General features: G+C 34.4%; 3 protein-coding genes across 4 annotated transcripts; 1 reads left to right on the top strand and 2 right to left on the bottom strand.

Moving 5' to 3' along the window:
• Window positions 1–1,259: 1,259 nt before the first annotated feature.
• LOC105799882 (ankyrin repeat-containing protein ITN1) lies at window positions 1,260–4,413 on the bottom strand. Its single transcript, XM_012630680.2, has 5 exons — window positions 4,084–4,413; window positions 3,355–3,713; window positions 3,004–3,196; window positions 2,292–2,701; window positions 1,260–2,208 (listed from the first exon to the last, which is right to left on the bottom strand). The coding sequence occupies exons 1-5, from the start codon at window positions 4,103–4,105 to the stop codon at window positions 1,384–1,386; spliced, it is 1,809 nt and encodes a 602-aa protein (XP_012486134.1). The 5' UTR covers window positions 4,106–4,413; the 3' UTR covers window positions 1,260–1,383.
• Window positions 4,414–7,110: 2,697 nt separating this feature from the next.
• Window positions 7,111–9,643, top strand: LOC105799881 (probable pectate lyase 4). The gene is made up of 5 exons (XM_012630679.2): window positions 7,111–7,564; window positions 7,999–8,350; window positions 8,421–8,631; window positions 8,733–8,801; window positions 9,170–9,643. Exons 1-5 carry the CDS (start codon window positions 7,318–7,320, stop codon window positions 9,398–9,400), a joined length of 1,110 nt encoding a protein of 369 aa, XP_012486133.1. The 5' UTR covers window positions 7,111–7,317; the 3' UTR covers window positions 9,401–9,643.
• A 144-nt stretch (window positions 9,644–9,787) lies between these two features.
• On the bottom strand, window positions 9,788–14,863 carry LOC105799880 (uncharacterized). Of its 2 annotated transcripts, none has more exons than XM_012630677.2 (5): window positions 14,446–14,863; window positions 13,635–13,723; window positions 11,462–13,459; window positions 10,744–10,924; window positions 9,788–10,634 (listed from the first exon to the last, which is right to left on the bottom strand). In XM_012630677.2, exons 1-5 carry the CDS (start codon window positions 14,549–14,551, stop codon window positions 10,021–10,023), a joined length of 2,988 nt encoding a protein of 995 aa, XP_012486131.1. In that variant the 5' UTR covers window positions 14,552–14,863; the 3' UTR covers window positions 9,788–10,020. The 2 variants fall into 2 exon arrangements, with proteins under 2 accessions (XP_012486131.1, XP_052476577.1); XM_052620617.1 differs by having other exon boundaries at window positions 11,462–13,436.
• Window positions 14,864–16,219: the final 1,356 nt, after the last annotated feature.

The following is a 16,219-nucleotide window of genomic DNA, read 5'->3' as shown; positions in this document are numbered from 1 at the left end:
TCAAGCTCTTGTAAATGTGATTTATAAAATTTTAAAAATATTAAAATTTCTAATATTTTAAAAAATTAGTAAAATTTTATATTGTTCTTTTGTAATTTTATAATTTTTCTCTAATTTTTTATTTTCTAACATATTTTTGGATTTTTATATTTCTTAAAACTTTTTGAATTTTTATTTCTAAATTATTTTAATGGCTTTTGAATGATAATATTATTATATGACATGTGGCAGCATATGATTAGTTGAATATCTTATTCATTGGTTTTAATGGCCAAAAGACTAAGCAAGGTTTGAAAATGTTAGGGACTGAAAAGGGTAAAAAAGAACTTTTAGGACTAAAGTGGGAAAAACAGTATACTTTAGGGACTAAAGTAAGTATGCATTAAACCAAAAAAACAAACAAACAAAGAAAAGTAAAAGTTAATGTTTTTAATGTAATATTTATTATTATGTTTTAAGATTTAATATTGTTATTGTATTATTTGTATTGAATTAAAAGCAAAGGAAAAGATCGTAATGAATTTTTTTATGTTTTAAACTTATTTGAAAAATCATGAACTAATTTTGATTAATTCGATTAACTACCGAAATTAATTATAAACACCTCACCAACTGTTTGAACGCCTCTAATCTGATTTCAACTATTTTTTAAATTTTTATTTAAACTTAATTCAAATTAAATTACATTAAAAATTATTTTTTTATTAAAATGGAAATCAAAATGAATTAATTGGGATTAGAGTACCTAATCTATTTAATTGGAGGCATAGAGTGGTGTTAATCAGGTCTCTACTTCCATGATTGGGGATTGCTTAACTAATCGCTGCCCCCCCCCACCCCCTTGCATATGCAAATATCTTGATAGCTTCATAGACTTTTCTTTTGACTTTGGGGGCACCTATCTATAGATCAAATCGGATTAAAAGAGAAATGGGGCCTTCTATTCAAAGGTCATAGTTCCGTCTAACCCGAGTCGATTAGACAAAGAGAAATGATACAATCCAAAACTGCTGCACTTTACAGTAGAACATCTAAAGTCTAAAAGTCCTAACCATCTGCTTCTTCAACTGCAAATAAAGCATGGAGAAGGGAGCGCAACCTCCAAGATGTATGTATGTATGTATGTATGTATGTATACCACAAGAAAATGTAAGCATGCGATGATGTTCATCAAGTTTTTTGGACCAAGTGTCTTTATATTCATCCTAAAAAATATGGGATAAAAAGGAATGAAGGAAAGAATAAGAAAGATGAGAAGATGTATCTACAGAAAATTACTTCTCACAACAACAACACAAAACTGCCTCCTCTTTTCTGCTTCACTCATTTTCCTTGAATTACAAGTTATGATGATAGGCCAGTTCAAAGTAGTACCTATGAACATTAAATGGCATAAATTGTGTTCACCTCTGGCTCCGAATCTGATATATTATTTGACATTGTTTTGTTCCTCGAACTCTTCTCCTTCTCTTTTACTTTTATAATCCGTTTGCTTTTCACAACATAGTAAGTCATGGCAATGAGAACACCTGCCATTATAATTCCTCCTATAACTGTTACAAGAACTGCAGCCCACTCGTTATATTTACCGACCACTATGTACGACGAAGCCATGAATGAAATAGTGGTGCAGACCGCAGCCACCCACAGCATCTTATTGATCACCTCTATTACTCTTCTCTCTGATTTCAACTGTCCTCTTACAACCGTCATTTGTACCACCACCACTGAAAGCGAAGTGAAGAGTGAGATTGCATTAAAAAAGTAGAACATCCTGAATGATGTCGATTTGACGGCAACAGCTATTCCGCTGTCGTAATCACCCCCAGGAACTGTGAAAATAGCTGCAAATGCAACCGTTGCAAAAAGCACTGCCACAACTGTGACTGTATTGGTGGCATTTATAACGCCCATCCTATGAAGTTTACGCAACTCCACGGCAATGCCATTCACATTCCTGTTGGTTTTGCGGGCTTGTTCAAGCTGGGTATGCACATCTTTCTTGATCTCTTTCACAGTTTTCCTGAGTTCATCATGTGTCCGGTTCAGCTCGTTTGCCCTGACAGCACCACAATTAGTCAAATTTTCCTTTATTTCAGCGATTTCCCCAGAGAGTGGAAGCCCTTCAGCTATGTCAATCGCCGTTTTATGGTCTCTAGATAATGCATTCACATCAATGTTAGGAAGTTCCAAAAGTTCGTTCACTATCTGCAACAAAAGACCTTCGTATCTTCAATTACTAACAGGAAATTATTGCCTATGTATGTATATATATAATGTTAATCGAATACCTCTATCCGCTTTTTCCTAGTAGCCACATGTAGTGCTGTATTACCAAACTTGTCTGGGAGCATAGCAATGTCTGAATCAGCCTTAAGAAGCAACCTCACCACCTCACTGTTAACCCCTTTGACTGCCATATGCAATGCTGTCTGCCCTTTCTTATCAGTCTTCCTTGCCAATTGAGGATCCGTGTCAAGAAATGCTTTAACAATATCCACATGTCCTTGCCTGGCAGCAAAGTGTAATGGAATTTTTCCATTTGCTTTTGGTATATCCAACAAGCTAGGATCTTTGCGGAGTAATACATTGACTACAGCTGTATGTCCTTTTGTAGCTGCAGATACAAGAGGGGTCGCATTGGCTTGTCCAACTGTTTTACTTAGCTCTGGATTGTGATCCAGTAGCAACTGGACGATGGCTGCATAAAGGTAAGTATTGACCTCAGACAAACTGCACAATCCTAACATGTAATTTATGCTCAACAAAATAAAATGAAAGCCAGCAAGCAAGCAGAACACATGCAATTTGTGATTCATCGCAGACGTAAAGAACAACTTTATGTTACAATAGTTCTAAAACAATGCCAATTTGTTGGCAGTATAAACAAGCAAAAATTATTGTTTACACAACCACCCAAGAATGTTCTCTGCTGTTAACCACATATATGTTAATTTCAACTACATTGATTAAACTCATAAGAGAGAAGGCTAGTCCTAATACCTTCATGACCTTGGTTTGCAGCAATATGCAATGGATCGAACCCAGATTTACTCTTCAATTTAAGCCCCTCCTCAGTTGTATGCTTCAAAAGCTCCTTAACCACATCCAAATACCCCTTTGCAGCTCCAATGAACAACGCAGTCTCTCCCAACTCGTTCACCTCGTTCACAATGGCTAACCTTATTTCTGCCACCTTGTTAAAATAAGAAAGCATGTAGACAGGATCAGAATGAGAAATGCAACAAACGACTCGTTTCTGACAATGCATTCTTAAACTCACATCTCACTTGGGATCACATTGCATGATTGAAACTAGAGTCTAATCATGCATTGTTCTACAATACACCTTACCTCTGCATCAAATTCGGCTCCACCAACTGTCCCCATCATTTGAGAATCAATTTCAGCTAAAATCTGCCTGATATATCCAACATTGTCACGCTGCGCAGCGAGGTGTAGCTCAGTGTCGTTGTGGCGGCCGGTAACTTGTTTGACATACTTCTTATCAAATCGTTTTCCAGAATTAGAGCCTAGAAGAGACTTGCTTGAATTGGAGACCAGAAGGGTCTTACTTGAATTGGAGGCCGAAAGGGCCTTGGATGAACTAGATAGAACCAGAGCACGCCTTAGCGCAGACGGAGAAGTCGGTTGTGCCACTGCCGCCGGGACATTCCGTGGAGAAAGTCCCTTCTCCAGATCCTTCTCCCACTCTTTACACATTCCATTCAAAAACCAAAGGAAAATGACATCAGTTCCAAAACATACCCTATTAAAAGCAATCTCTATCGATCAAATTCCAAATCCAATGTCAAACTAAGCACTGGTGTAGTAATAAATAAATTGCATTGTTTAGTCTTTATTAACACCAGATCCATGTCCAAACATGGATAACCCTTTTCCTATCTAAATAAATCCCAGATCCTATGCCTATGTTTCATTTCTCAACCTATGTATATTATATACACCTTTCAGATTTTCCCTTCTTTCAAAAGAACCCTTAAATTCAATAACATTGAATTAAAATGAATGAATCGGATTGAGAAACAAAAAATGAGAAAGCAAAAAAGAATTGGAAAGTACCTTCTTGCTTACAATAGTCCATCAGGAGATGAAAAGAGAAAGAAAAAGAAAGTTAAATCAATTTGTCATTGATTCCATGGATTATCTGATGGAAACTAGCAAAGAATTGAGTTTGAAAAAATAAAAAGAAAGAAAAGAAAAAAAGGGAGAAAGGGGAATGGAGAAATGGACAGACCGGGCCCTGAGATAGGCCGAACAGTGGGGTCACCGGAGGATTGGGAAGTCCAGGTAAGTACGGGAGTTTTTGCTGAATTAAAGTTGTAATGTGGTGTAGTTTTGGCAGAGTCTCCTGTCGTGTCGCGTTCTGGTTGTTCCACAACATGTTGGAAATACCCAATAACCCCCGTTTTGCTTTGTTTTTGTTGTATTTGTATGAACCAAAAAATAAAATGAAAGACCTCGTTTCGGAAAATCCGACAGACAAACATTCTTCTTTTGGTCAGAGGCAACTACATTCCCAACTGCTTTATATTTAAATAATTTTGACTTCCTTGTTTTCTGATTTTTTATATTTTGTGCAAATATAGAACTATTTTAGATTCTTTTTAGTTCAATTCTTCTATTTTTTAAAAAATTGAATATTTTAAAATTTCAATGTAATTTAGTTTGAATATTTTAAACGTGTTTCATATCACACAAACGAATCAAAATTTATCATCTATATTTTTATAAAGAAAAATTATTAGTAAAAACTTCATAAATAAGGGATAAATGGGTGCAATACAATAATAAAAACAATTTTTTAATAATTGGGACATGTGATGTGGAATTAAAAAGTTTACTAAAAAGATTTGATATATTATTATCAGGGATAATTGTAAGCAAAGTTGAAATTTTGGTATGTATTGATAAGTTGTATTTAAAAAAATTTTTAAAAAAAATTAAGTAAAACATATATTTACCTTCTACCAGCCATGCTGAAAAGATGACATTCAGGCAGTAAATTTTGCAATTGTCAGTGCAAACCAGTGAACAGAGGCTTTCCTAAATTGTGATCATTCTAAACCAGTGTTGATATCTTCTCTGTTGGTGTTATAACGAGTTTACTCTTTCTTTACAAGAGAATTTAACAAATTTCACTAATACATTCTTGAAACTTAAAATATATTTTTTATACACAAAATAAATTAACTAAACACATCAAAAAATCTACCAACTAAGCTTGGTTTTACCTAAAACAAACACGCACTCATCACTGAACATCTTCATTCAATCTTCGGATACATTCCACAGATTTACTCTGCATTTCTTCAACCCTGCCATACAGATCGCAGCTTTATGTGTCCGCAAATTCGTTCTCACATATGGACTGCCCGCATAATGTCAATCAACGAGACAGTTCGTCAAACAACAATCCGCAAAATGATTCGCATTTAAACTGTTCACCATTTATGCGAGGTTGGTCATCTCGCAACATCCTCAATCTTTTATTTCTCTCCACCAGCAATCAGGCTTCACAGCCTATATCTCATGGAAAAAAAAGGATTTTTGCTATTGTAAACCATGAAGGGTATATTATAAAGCAAAGTAGTGATTGTCTTCATAACTGGGATCTGAATTCCTGCAAACTACATGTACTGCGACAATTTCTCTACCAAGCTCAGGACAGCTTCAATCTGATAACAGAAATCTTGGTCTTCCACAACAAAAACAGGAGAGTTGGAGTTTTGGCCATGGATCATCTTGTCCAAACAAAAATGATAATCTCATGATCCGCGTCCTCGCATAATAATGTCTCTTTTTTATATAAAAACTCCCATGCAGGAAAGAAAAAATTATATGTATTTTAATTTTTAAAAATTATTTGACATACTGTTAGCGGATTTTTAACTCCACAAGCGTCAACCAATATTTTATAAAGATATAATAAAATATTTTTAAAAATAAATTCATGTCAATTTTTTAAGATTATTAGTGAAATAGAAAAGTACATTACTAATATACCAAATACATACTTTTAATTTTATATATAATTTTTATAGAAAAACTTCACAAGATAACATGCATTTTATTTTTATATTTAAAAAATTATTTTATCTAAAACTCCATTGACAATGTATGATACTCACATATGAATTATGATAAGATTTGAATCGACACCTTAAATTTAAATTTTGACTCTATCATTTCAATTGAATATTCATTTAATTTTTAGGTAAACTTTTAGTAAATACAATTTTTACATATATTTTTTTAATATACTAAAAGAGCCTTTAAACTACAAGATTTTATTTAAAAGCCCTTAAATTATTTTTGTAGTTAAATTAAATAAGCCCCAAACCTAAAATTTGAATTTCAAGCTCTTATATAATTTGTTTTGACGCAATAGGAATTATATACACCTTAACATCAACATAAAATTTAAAAGAGACATCAAAATTTTCAAAAGAGTAATTAAATGTGTTTTATATGTAAGCACTTTTAAAAAATTAAAAAATATTTTTATTTTTATTTAATAAACTATTATTATTAAATTCACATCAACATTAAATACAAATTAATTTAAAATCCCAAATATTTTTTACTTAAAATCAAGAACGTCCGTAAGTAAAAAGCGACCGATTAGGAGCCAATATAACTACAAATATGGTATAATTGTTTAAACAAAATATAGTAGCTTAAGGATTAATAAATAAATTTAAGGAATAAATATCAAAATTATCCATGAACTTTAGTTTTATGTATAATACTATACATAAATTTTGATTTTGTGTAATTTTATAGATGATATTTTAATTTGATTAAATTTTTACAAACCACTAGCAACATAATATTACATACACAAATAACTATATTAATTCAATATAAAAATAAATTAGATATATTTATTTATTTAAATTTTCATAATTATTTAAAATCAAAGTTTAATGTGCGTAATTAAACCACTATTAAAATTTCATATATATATATATATATATATAATTAAATCAAAATTTATTAAAAAAATCCATGTTTAGTATTGATATTAATAAAAATAATTATTAAAAAATATTAATAGTCTAAATCAGATGAAATTGGGCCGACGGTGAGCACTTCTCCATCCTTTCACTTGACTCGGAAATCTTCACATTCAGTCTATAATAAATCAATTGAGACGCCAAGTATCGTAGGTATCCCCAAAATGTTTTGTCGGCAAAAAATCATTGGTGCATGAAAGGATATGTAGCCAAGGCTCTTCCGTTGCAGAACAATCAATTTCCTAAACGTTCATCAGCTTAGCTGTTACAACCATAAATGGGGAACGCTCACCCCCACCGCAAGCACCGTAACCACCACCATCACCCAACGCCTACCCCTCCTTACTATATATCTCCCCAACCTTATGTCCCAAGCTACATGCCACAACCCCACATGCCTCACTCTTTGCCTTATTTAAATGTCGACTCTAGTCTTCGAGCTCTTGCCGGTCAAGCTGAGGGCTTTGGTCGCTTCGCCATTGGTGGGCTGCACGGCCCTATCTACCATGTCACTACTTTATCCGGTATAACTCCTTCGCCTTTCTATTTCGTTGGCTATGTTAACCACAAAAATAAAAATAAAAAAAGCTTTTTTTGGGGGGGGGGGGGTTGATTGGGGAACTATTGAAGTTCTCCTAGGTGGGTTGTGCTTGGAATTCCGTTTTGTCTGTGTATGAAATAAGAGTTTTGAAGTTAAATTGAAGCCCCCTTTAGCTACATCTTTTAGAATTCCAGATTAAATATTTATTGCTGATTGTTTTAGGGCTCTGGATATTGGTCAATTTAAGTTGAATTTTGTGGGGAACCTTCTTTTGTTGGTTGGGTTACAAATTATTGAATTGATCATTTGAGTGGTATATTGGCCTTTGAGATCCCTTGTGTAGAGTATGGAAATTGACTGTGGATAGTTTAGTTTCTTTAAAGTAAAAGTAGAAGTAATTTTGCTGTGTGATTGTAGATGATGGACCAGGATCGCTGCGTGATGGTTGCCGCAGAAAAGAACCCCTTTGGATTGTCTTTGAAGTTTCAGGAACCATTCATCTTTCTTCTACCTTGAGTGTGTCATCTTATAAGACCATTGATGGACGTGGCCAACGGATAAAACTCACCGGGAAAGGTTTGAGGCTCAAGGAATGTGAGCATGTTATCGTATGCAATTTGGAGTTTGAAGGTGGTAGAGGACCAGATGTCGATGGGATCCAAATAAAACCCAACTCCAAGCACATTTGGATAGACCGTTGCAGCCTTCACGATTATGATGATGGGTTGATAGACATCACCCGAGGAAGCACTGATATTACTGTTTCCAGGTATTGTATATTATTTTCAGGGAAAATAACAGCAGTTAACACAAAATGAAATTGTTAATTGGGTTCTCAGGTGTCACTTTGCACAGCATGACAAGACGATGCTTATTGGAGCAGACCCTTCTCATGTCGGTGATAGGTGTATCCGGGTGACCATTCACCATTGCTTTTTCGATGGGACTCGGCAACGCCACCCTCGTGTTAGATATGGGAAGGTACATTTGTACAATAATTACACTAGAAATTGGGGCATTTATGCAGTTTGTGCCAGTGTGGAATCACAGGTGATCATTCTCCTACCATTCTAAAATTTCTTTCCAAGGTTTCATCATTTCAACCTTCTTATGGCGAAAAGATAACAGTTTAATTTACTAAATGATGTCAGATATACTCTCAGTGCAATATATACGAAGCAGGGCAGAAGAAGGTGGCCTTCAAGTATCTTCATGAAAAGGTATCTCTTCTTGATTTGTTTCTAAATTTGGTATATTGAGCAAATGCTTATGCTACCAGGAAGAATCATTTGGTATCTGAACTCTATGGCTTTTGAAGAAGAAAACAGTTTACTGCCTTGCTTAATGTTCCCTTGAGTCTTACTTTGGAACCCATGTTTGCCATTCCCTTGGATTGAGAAGCTATAAACTCTCTTTGCATATCATCAATTGATCTTCTGACTGCCTAAAATGTCGATAACATTTCCTCTAGAAAGTCATGAACTCCCCATGGGGCACAAATTTTGAGGCAGGAAAAAAAGTGTGGAAGATCCTATAAAAAGAAAGGATCTGCATCTTCCAATTATCATTTGATGTATTGGTTATACAGGCTGCAGACAAGGATGAAGCTTGCAGCGGTTGCATAAGGTCTGAAGGGGATTTGTTTATGACCGGGACCCAAGCAGGGTTGTTGACCGAGAATGTTATGTCCAACATGTTTCATCCAAGTGAATACTACCCTACTTGGACAGTGGAACCTCCGTCAGAAGCTCTTAAACATATAGTACAGCAGTTTACTGGATGGCAGTCTGTTCCTCGGCCAGCTGAAGCATCTTCATAGCCAATTTGCCTCGGGACTTTTTGCTGCTGCAATAGCCCTAAAGGACTCTGGACTCTTTATACTGCAACTGTTCTTGCACGGCGTATATAAATTTCATAAAATATACCTTTTCAATCATAGGGCATAACCATAATAACTTAAATAATATGTTGCCACAATTTATGGTCTTCTTGCTTTACTTCGAGAGAATATGATGATAACTTATTATTACATCACCTATATATATTTAACTCTTCTCAGATATATTTTCCATTTCTTTTAATTTTATAAAAAAAGCTACCATTCCATGAAAATATTGGGAGATGGCTTTAATAGAGGAATATTTTAAAAGTGGCTGCAACAGTGAAATGCATTCGTTTTAAAAGTACGTCGCATTCAACTCATCGCTAATTGAATATGGGCTTTGAAATTCATGGGGAAAAAGTTTGTCATTTAACAAATTCTACCAAATCCAGACCTAACTTTTTACATTTCAACCAAATTCTATATTGATACTCTGGGTTTTCCATAATTCTTGCTGGTGTAAAAATGTAGAACTTATTGATACAGTCATGAATGATCATATATCAGACCTATTCCAGCATTTTGTATATAAATTTCCTAAACCAAAGGCATCTTTACTAACCTGCCAATACCTCAGCTACTAGTTCATCTACCAACAACCTCTCGATTCCCCGTCCTATTGTATCAATATCCCATCTCAAGTCTAACCATAGACATTCCCCTGCAAGCACCATCTCTCCTACATCCATCTGCCTTATCTTGTTTTGGCTTACTAGTGACTTGTGCAGGCTATCTTCAAGCTCTCTGATGTTCCATGTTGGAATGATTTTTTTTCCAGATATCATCCAAGGGGGTTGGTCATTGTATTCTTGATACATCTCCAGTATCTTTGAATTAATCCTATCGAACATCAACCTCCTTTCAGCCCTTGACCTATAATTTAGGCTACAATATTTTTTCTCGAGTTGTTGGAATACTAGCGGATTCACTGGACATTCTGGAGAATGCCATGCAGCTAAGAAGGTATCCAGTTCAGCTCCATCAATTCCGGAACCAACCAAGACATCAACAATGTATACAGATTCCCAATTCTCTTCAGCCTTTGGTCTCCCATTTTCCTCAGCAAACCCGACAGACACTTCATTGCTATCATCATCACTCGAAAGAAGCAAAGTTCCATCTTCATATGCTTCAGATTCTAGCTTTAATTGTCGAAGTTGCATCCGAAGCTCTGAAAGAATAAACACTAGTAAAAAGGAGGAAAAAAAAGCAATGGGTTTTCTAGTCCAAATGGAAGCCAAATACAAAAGGTAACAAAACTAAAACCATCATTAAATTACCATGGAGATCAGCACTAATACTCTCAAAGCATTCAGAACCAGATGATAAATCATCCGTAAAAGGAGCTTCTATAACTGAGACTGGGCTAGGTTGATCTGCCTCCTTACAGTTTGCTTGAGATTCTAGTTCAGATACAGGGCAACGCGGTGTGGTTTGCTTAGATGGTCCCTCGGATGGTTCCTGGAGATTATTACAAGAGAGATTCATATGTCAAACTGAGTAGAGAAATTTCTCCTTAACAATTCTATAATCTATAATTCTATAAACAATGATTTTGAGGTAACCATTTCAAGCAAATTTCCAACAGAACTATGGGAAACTGTAGTCAGTTGAAAAAAAAAGATCTATATATTGCTAACAGCACAATTTAGGAATACAGACTGTTATTGAGCAAACATCCCGTGTGTGCATGTTACAAGGCAAAAGCAACAGATAAAGAAAATACTCAATAGTAGAACGGAATGATAGAATAGAAAACCAAAGAATAAAAAAAAAGACATAAAGATGTGTTCGGTTAAAATTGACCAGGAAGGAAAGATGACATAAAAACGTAGAAGTCCATCTTGTAAAGCTATACTGTGCATTAAACATATTCAGAATTTTGTTTGAAAGGGAAAGGCTGCCCAGTTTGTCAAATATAACAAATAACAACCAGTATGCAACACCATGAGCATGATCAGAATAGACGCATCAAACAAAAACAACATTCAGAAATACCTGCGAGTCCAAATTATCTAGGTCACTAGTAGAAACTATAGCAGGATTCAAAGAAGCAGGAGGTGATAATTCCATCTGAGAAGGTTCAGAAAGCACGGGCTTATTCTGATCATTGACATCGGCTGCATTTTCAAGAACTGAACTTGAATCCATGGCAGAGCTAGAAGCCCCTGAGACCGAAACATTGTTTTCAGATTGCTTATCCCCTTCTATATTTTGCTTTACTTGATATGGGGTGACATTAGAACCTGCTAAAGTGTCACTGTATTCCTTACTACTACTGCAACTACGACCCAGAAGTTGAGATTTCTTAACACTGGATCTTTGGTTGCTAGGTAATGGAGCTCCCCTCTGATTGAAATTGCCTTTTACTGCCTTGTTTCTGTCCCACATGAAACCCTCTTTTGGATTCACATTCTTATCTCTGCGAAGACTTTCAGGACGGATGCTTACTCCAGGACTTCCAAAGTTGGTAGATGAAGCAGGAAGAGATCGTGATCTTGAAAGATTACCAAGACAACCATCCTTCCAACCGTCCCTACTGCTAATACCTAATGGTTCATTCAAAACTGCAGGCCTAAAATGATTACCAATCTCATTGCATCTTTCCACACCAACTGGGCCACTAGAATTTCCAGGAATAACTTCCCTATCTGAGGTGGCAAGCATCTCACCCAGTGTACTGCCCCTGCTAACCATGTGCACCTCTTGAGACTTGTGCGTTAATTTCCACCTCTCAGACAATCTCTTCTTGGCCTCCCTACTGACTGATGATTCACTAGAACGGGATGATGACCTCCTATGTCGTCGCTTATTCCAGCTAATGTTATCTCTGTAGGATACCGTTGTTACATCTGAATCATTTGCAGATTCAGATTCAGATCCAGATACATCACATGAGCTCTCGTCCCCTGCATATCCTCTAAACCTGGAGGTTGAAATTGTAATTGGGCTATTGTTAAAGCTATTTTTCATTTGCCTAGTAATCTCCTTGGCCATTTCCCTAGAGTCTCTAGAATTATACCTTGAAAACCCAGTATCTTGAAGAACCTTATTCTTGCCCCAAATTTCTGCCTCCTTATTTTGGATACCTAGAATTTCTGAGTGTCTTGTGCACTTGGATGGAAAATGATGAGAGGAACAAGGTGATGAAGCAGTTCTAGAAGAGTTCTGTGACTTCCCAAGATTTGGTTTCAAGACAACAATTCTTGTGGGTACAATAGTTGGCCCATTTTTCTCTTCTAATTGAACCACCGGTGACTTGGGGGGGTTGTGAGCAGTATATCTCCCATAAGAGTGATTCAAACAATCTTCTTGATGCCCCATGGGAGATTTACAGTGGAGCTTCATTTGAGTTTCTCTCCCAGTTCTTTGTGCAAAGCAACAATTTTCATTATTCAGAGTATGCGATGACTTCATAGCAGATACTCGACCACAATGGGATTGGGGTGGCACTCGCAAATCATGCAAATGCTTAGTGAATAATGAATTTGGTTGTTGAAAGTAATTCAGCAGAAGATCAGTGTTGGAGTTTAAAACTTCAAGGGTATCATTGAATTCCTCAGAATCTTGAAGCTTTTCATCAGTTGAAAGACGTTTAGCCTCCATAAACTTGTGCCGGATAAAGGCCACCTCAGTATCAGAAAGCTTTGACTTTACAGTTCCTTGTGAAGAGAAACTAGCACCCTCCATTTTTAATGCATCTAAAACTTCAAAAACATCTTTAAATTCCTGCTCGTCCTTGGAGCTTTTCCTAGAAGATTGCCAACTATAAGATGTACTACCCTTCTGAACTTTCTCATGACTATTCTCATTTCTTTTTTGCTGCTTGTGGCCACGCTGCTGAGGTGGCAGTCCATCAAGACCCATCAATCTAGCAATAACACTTGGTGGTCGTCTTCTAGATTCGTTTTCTTTTGTCATCTCTTTCGCTAACAACTTCTTCATTGGTGTCCCAGTTGATTGTTTTGAAGATCTACAAGTCAACTCAAACGTTAACTGCAACAACCCGAAACAATTGTTTATTAACCATTACCTCATGAATCATTTCATATAAAAATAAAAAAATCAGGAGAATCCAGAGCTAAAAGAGTTTAATGCTAGGAAAGATAAGCCTTACCATATAAAACAATAATGGAAACAAGAAAAATAAAAATAAAAAAGAGCAGCACACCTGATCTTCCTCTGTAGTATCACTACTGCAAGAACTAGAATCAGATGCCAATTTTGGAATTTTTCTCTGTTTCTGAAGCTGCCTGTTTCCTGGAAATAGATCCTTATAAAAGTTTTAGATAGCTGTTCCAGTAATAAAGAAAGGGGCAGATTTAAACTTATTATAGAAGCTACGCTTAAAAATTCATCAAATCAACATAACGGGGAAAAAACCATAAGAATTATTCTCTCTCTCTCTCTCTCACACACACAAAAAAATCAACCTGGGCATAAAAACCCCAAATCTAGATTCAATCTTTGCAAAAGTGTTTAAACAAGTAGTAATAAGCAGAAGAATAAAGCAAGAAATCAGAGAATGGGGAAATAAATTTCGGTTGCGAAGCAATCATGGCTCATCATGACCCAAGAAAAACAAGCAAAATCATGTTTATACCACTACAGACACTGAGAAAAGTCAGAAAGTAGTTAGAAAAAGACTAACTTCAACGAACACATAAGCAAATGCTAGAAGCAGGGCATAGAAAACAAATTTTAAAACAAACAAAAGGTAAATGCATGCTAGAAAGAGAAACGAACAAAAAAATGAACTAAAATTTCAAGAAAGAGAGTAAGGAGAATAGTGTAGTGGATTAAAACTTAACATTTAACAGTGTAATTCACTCATTTTCAAAATGGAAAAGCAACTACGGAATCTTCATATAACTAAAAGAAAACAAAATTTTAAAAAAAAACTGTTGGCCTCGGATTCCTCAACAACAAAAACAAACGAAAACCTCGTTCAAAAATACGTAAAAAAGAAGAGAAAATGGAACCTCTGGATGAAGCAGGGGCAGTTGAAGGTAGCAAATCGACTAAGCTCTGATCAGAAGAGAAGCTGGAAATCTTAGGCCTCCGTTGCCCAAATGTCTCCATTTCCATTCATTTAACCAACAAAAGAGAAAAAAGAAACAGGAAATCCGAAGAAATCTAGTTCGAAAATCCAGAAGAAAAAGAAAAGGCAGCAATGAGGAGAGAAAAAGAATAGAGATCTCGTAAACAAAAGGGAAAAAAAAAAGTTCAGTAATTTTTAAGAAAAAAAAGAAATAAATTAGTTAGCTGAGAGCGTGACAACGGCGGGGGCAATAAAGAAGGGAGTCGCGGAAGTGGTCAGTTAGAACCGTCGAAGACAGGGAAGGGAAGGGAAGGGAAAGGAAAGAGAGCGTGCGAGTGAAGAGAGAGAAAGACAATGTTAAAATTTTTGAACATTCAAATACATATGAGAGAGACAGAGAGAGGCAAAGAAAGGATTGCTCGTAGCCTCGTACCCCGAACTGTATTTTACACGTGTCACTCTGATGTATTTCCACTTTTTCTCCCTTGCTGGTTTTTATTTGTAAAAGAAAGTGTTTTTGATAACAACACATTAATGTGTTAATATTTATATATATGTTTTAATTTAGTTTTTATTTTTAATTAATTTTAATACTATTATTTTAAAAGAGTTAAATTTAACTATTAATATTTTAAAATAATCAAATCATTTATCAGTGAAAATTATGACTAAAATATTAAATTTTAAACGTAAAAATACATTGTTTTCACATATATATACGCATATAATAAAATTCTTAGTTAAAATAAATTATCTAATTAATAATTATTTTTAAAAATAAATTATTATTGAATATAACTATTTAATATGTCAATAGTGTAAGTTTTAAACCTACAGACGAGTTGGAGAAAACATATCCTTAATTTGATATTCAAAAATAAAAATTAAATATTTAGTCAAATGATGCTTTAAATTTTATGTTATATCAAATATTAATATTGATTATTAATAAATGGTTTAATATAATATTTGGTGTTTAAATTTTACACTTTTTTAATTTAGTATTAATTTTTTTCACTTTAGCATTGAAGTTATTAAATGCTATACAAATTATTCTAGTATACTATTAGTGTTACTTTTTACGAGACACCAAAATTAATTATTGTACTGATTCACATATGGTTGATGACATGTATTTTTATAATTTTAAATACTTAATTATTTTTAGATTAATTTGTTTATTTTATTTTAATTTTTACAAGTTAGTTTGTGAAATTAAACACGAAATCAAATAATTTTTTATGAGTTAGCTTTGATATTTAAACTCGACAAAGAACTTTATTGTAGTAGGCAAAATTATGTTATCAACCTCTATATTATGTGTAAGTTGTAGGTTTAGTTCTTGTAGTTTAATTTGGTCATTTTAATCTTTATACTATTCAAATTTTAAAATTTCATGATGATCGAATAGTAACTGTTAATTAATTGAATAGGAATATTATTTTTACACATGTTTTATATATGAGTTAACAATAAACTAATTAAATTGGTAATATTTAACCTCAACTTCATGACTTATTTTTAGTAAAGAGAACGAAAAGTTTCCGCTTATTTTGAAGAGCTCTTATTTTTACAAGAGTTTTACTTATTTTTCTAATTTTAAGTTTAGATTTGTACTAATTATTATTTATTTTATGTCTAATTATTGTAATGCATATGCCATAAACAAGCGCTTTTTTTTCTCACGTTATTACACTAGTAACCAACATAACATA

This window comes from Gossypium raimondii, chromosome 9, assembly GCF_025698545.1.
Source record: "Gossypium raimondii isolate GPD5lz chromosome 9, ASM2569854v1, whole genome shotgun sequence".
NCBI lineage: Eukaryota > Viridiplantae > Streptophyta > Magnoliopsida > Malvales > Malvaceae > Gossypium > Gossypium raimondii.
The sequence above is the reverse complement of the archived record's forward strand: the minus strand, read 5'-3'. Positions and strand labels throughout refer to the sequence as shown.

What these genes read in the sequence shown, in the direction of transcription:
- LOC105799882 (XM_012630680.2), bottom strand. Translation starts at nt 4,105, where the DNA reads ATGGACTATTGTAAGCAAGAAG. An exon ending in GGACTATTGTAAGCAAGAAG is followed by an intron (nt 3,714 to 4,083) that starts GTACTTTCCAAT and finishes GAATGTGTAAAG; the next exon opens with AGTGGGAGAAGGATCTGGAG. An exon ending in TGCAAACCAAGGTCATGAAG is followed by an intron (nt 2,702 to 3,003) that starts GTATTAGGACTA and finishes ACCTTTATGCAG; the next exon opens with CCATCGTCCAGTTGCTACTG.
- LOC105799881 (XM_012630679.2), top strand. Translation starts at nt 7,318, where the DNA reads ATGGGGAACGCTCACCCCCACCGCAAGCACCGTAACCACCACCATCAC. An exon ending in ACTGATATTACTGTTTCCAG is followed by an intron (nt 8,351 to 8,420) that starts GTATTGTATATT and finishes TTGGGTTCTCAG; the next exon opens with GTGTCACTTTGCACAGCATG. An exon ending in TCAAGTATCTTCATGAAAAG is followed by an intron (nt 8,802 to 9,169) that starts GTATCTCTTCTT and finishes TTGGTTATACAG; the next exon opens with GCTGCAGACAAGGATGAAGC.
- LOC105799880 (XM_012630677.2), bottom strand. Translation starts at nt 14,551, where the DNA reads ATGGAAATGGAGACATTTGGGCAACGGAGGCCTAAGATTTCCAGCTTC. An exon ending in TGCCCCTGCTTCATCCAGAG is followed by an intron (nt 13,724 to 14,445) that starts GTTCCATTTTCT and finishes ATCTATTTCCAG; the next exon opens with GAAACAGGCAGCTTCAGAAA. An exon ending in ATACTACAGAGGAAGATCAG is followed by an intron (nt 13,460 to 13,634) that starts GTGTGCTGCTCT and finishes GGGTTGTTGCAG; the next exon opens with TTAACGTTTGAGTTGACTTG.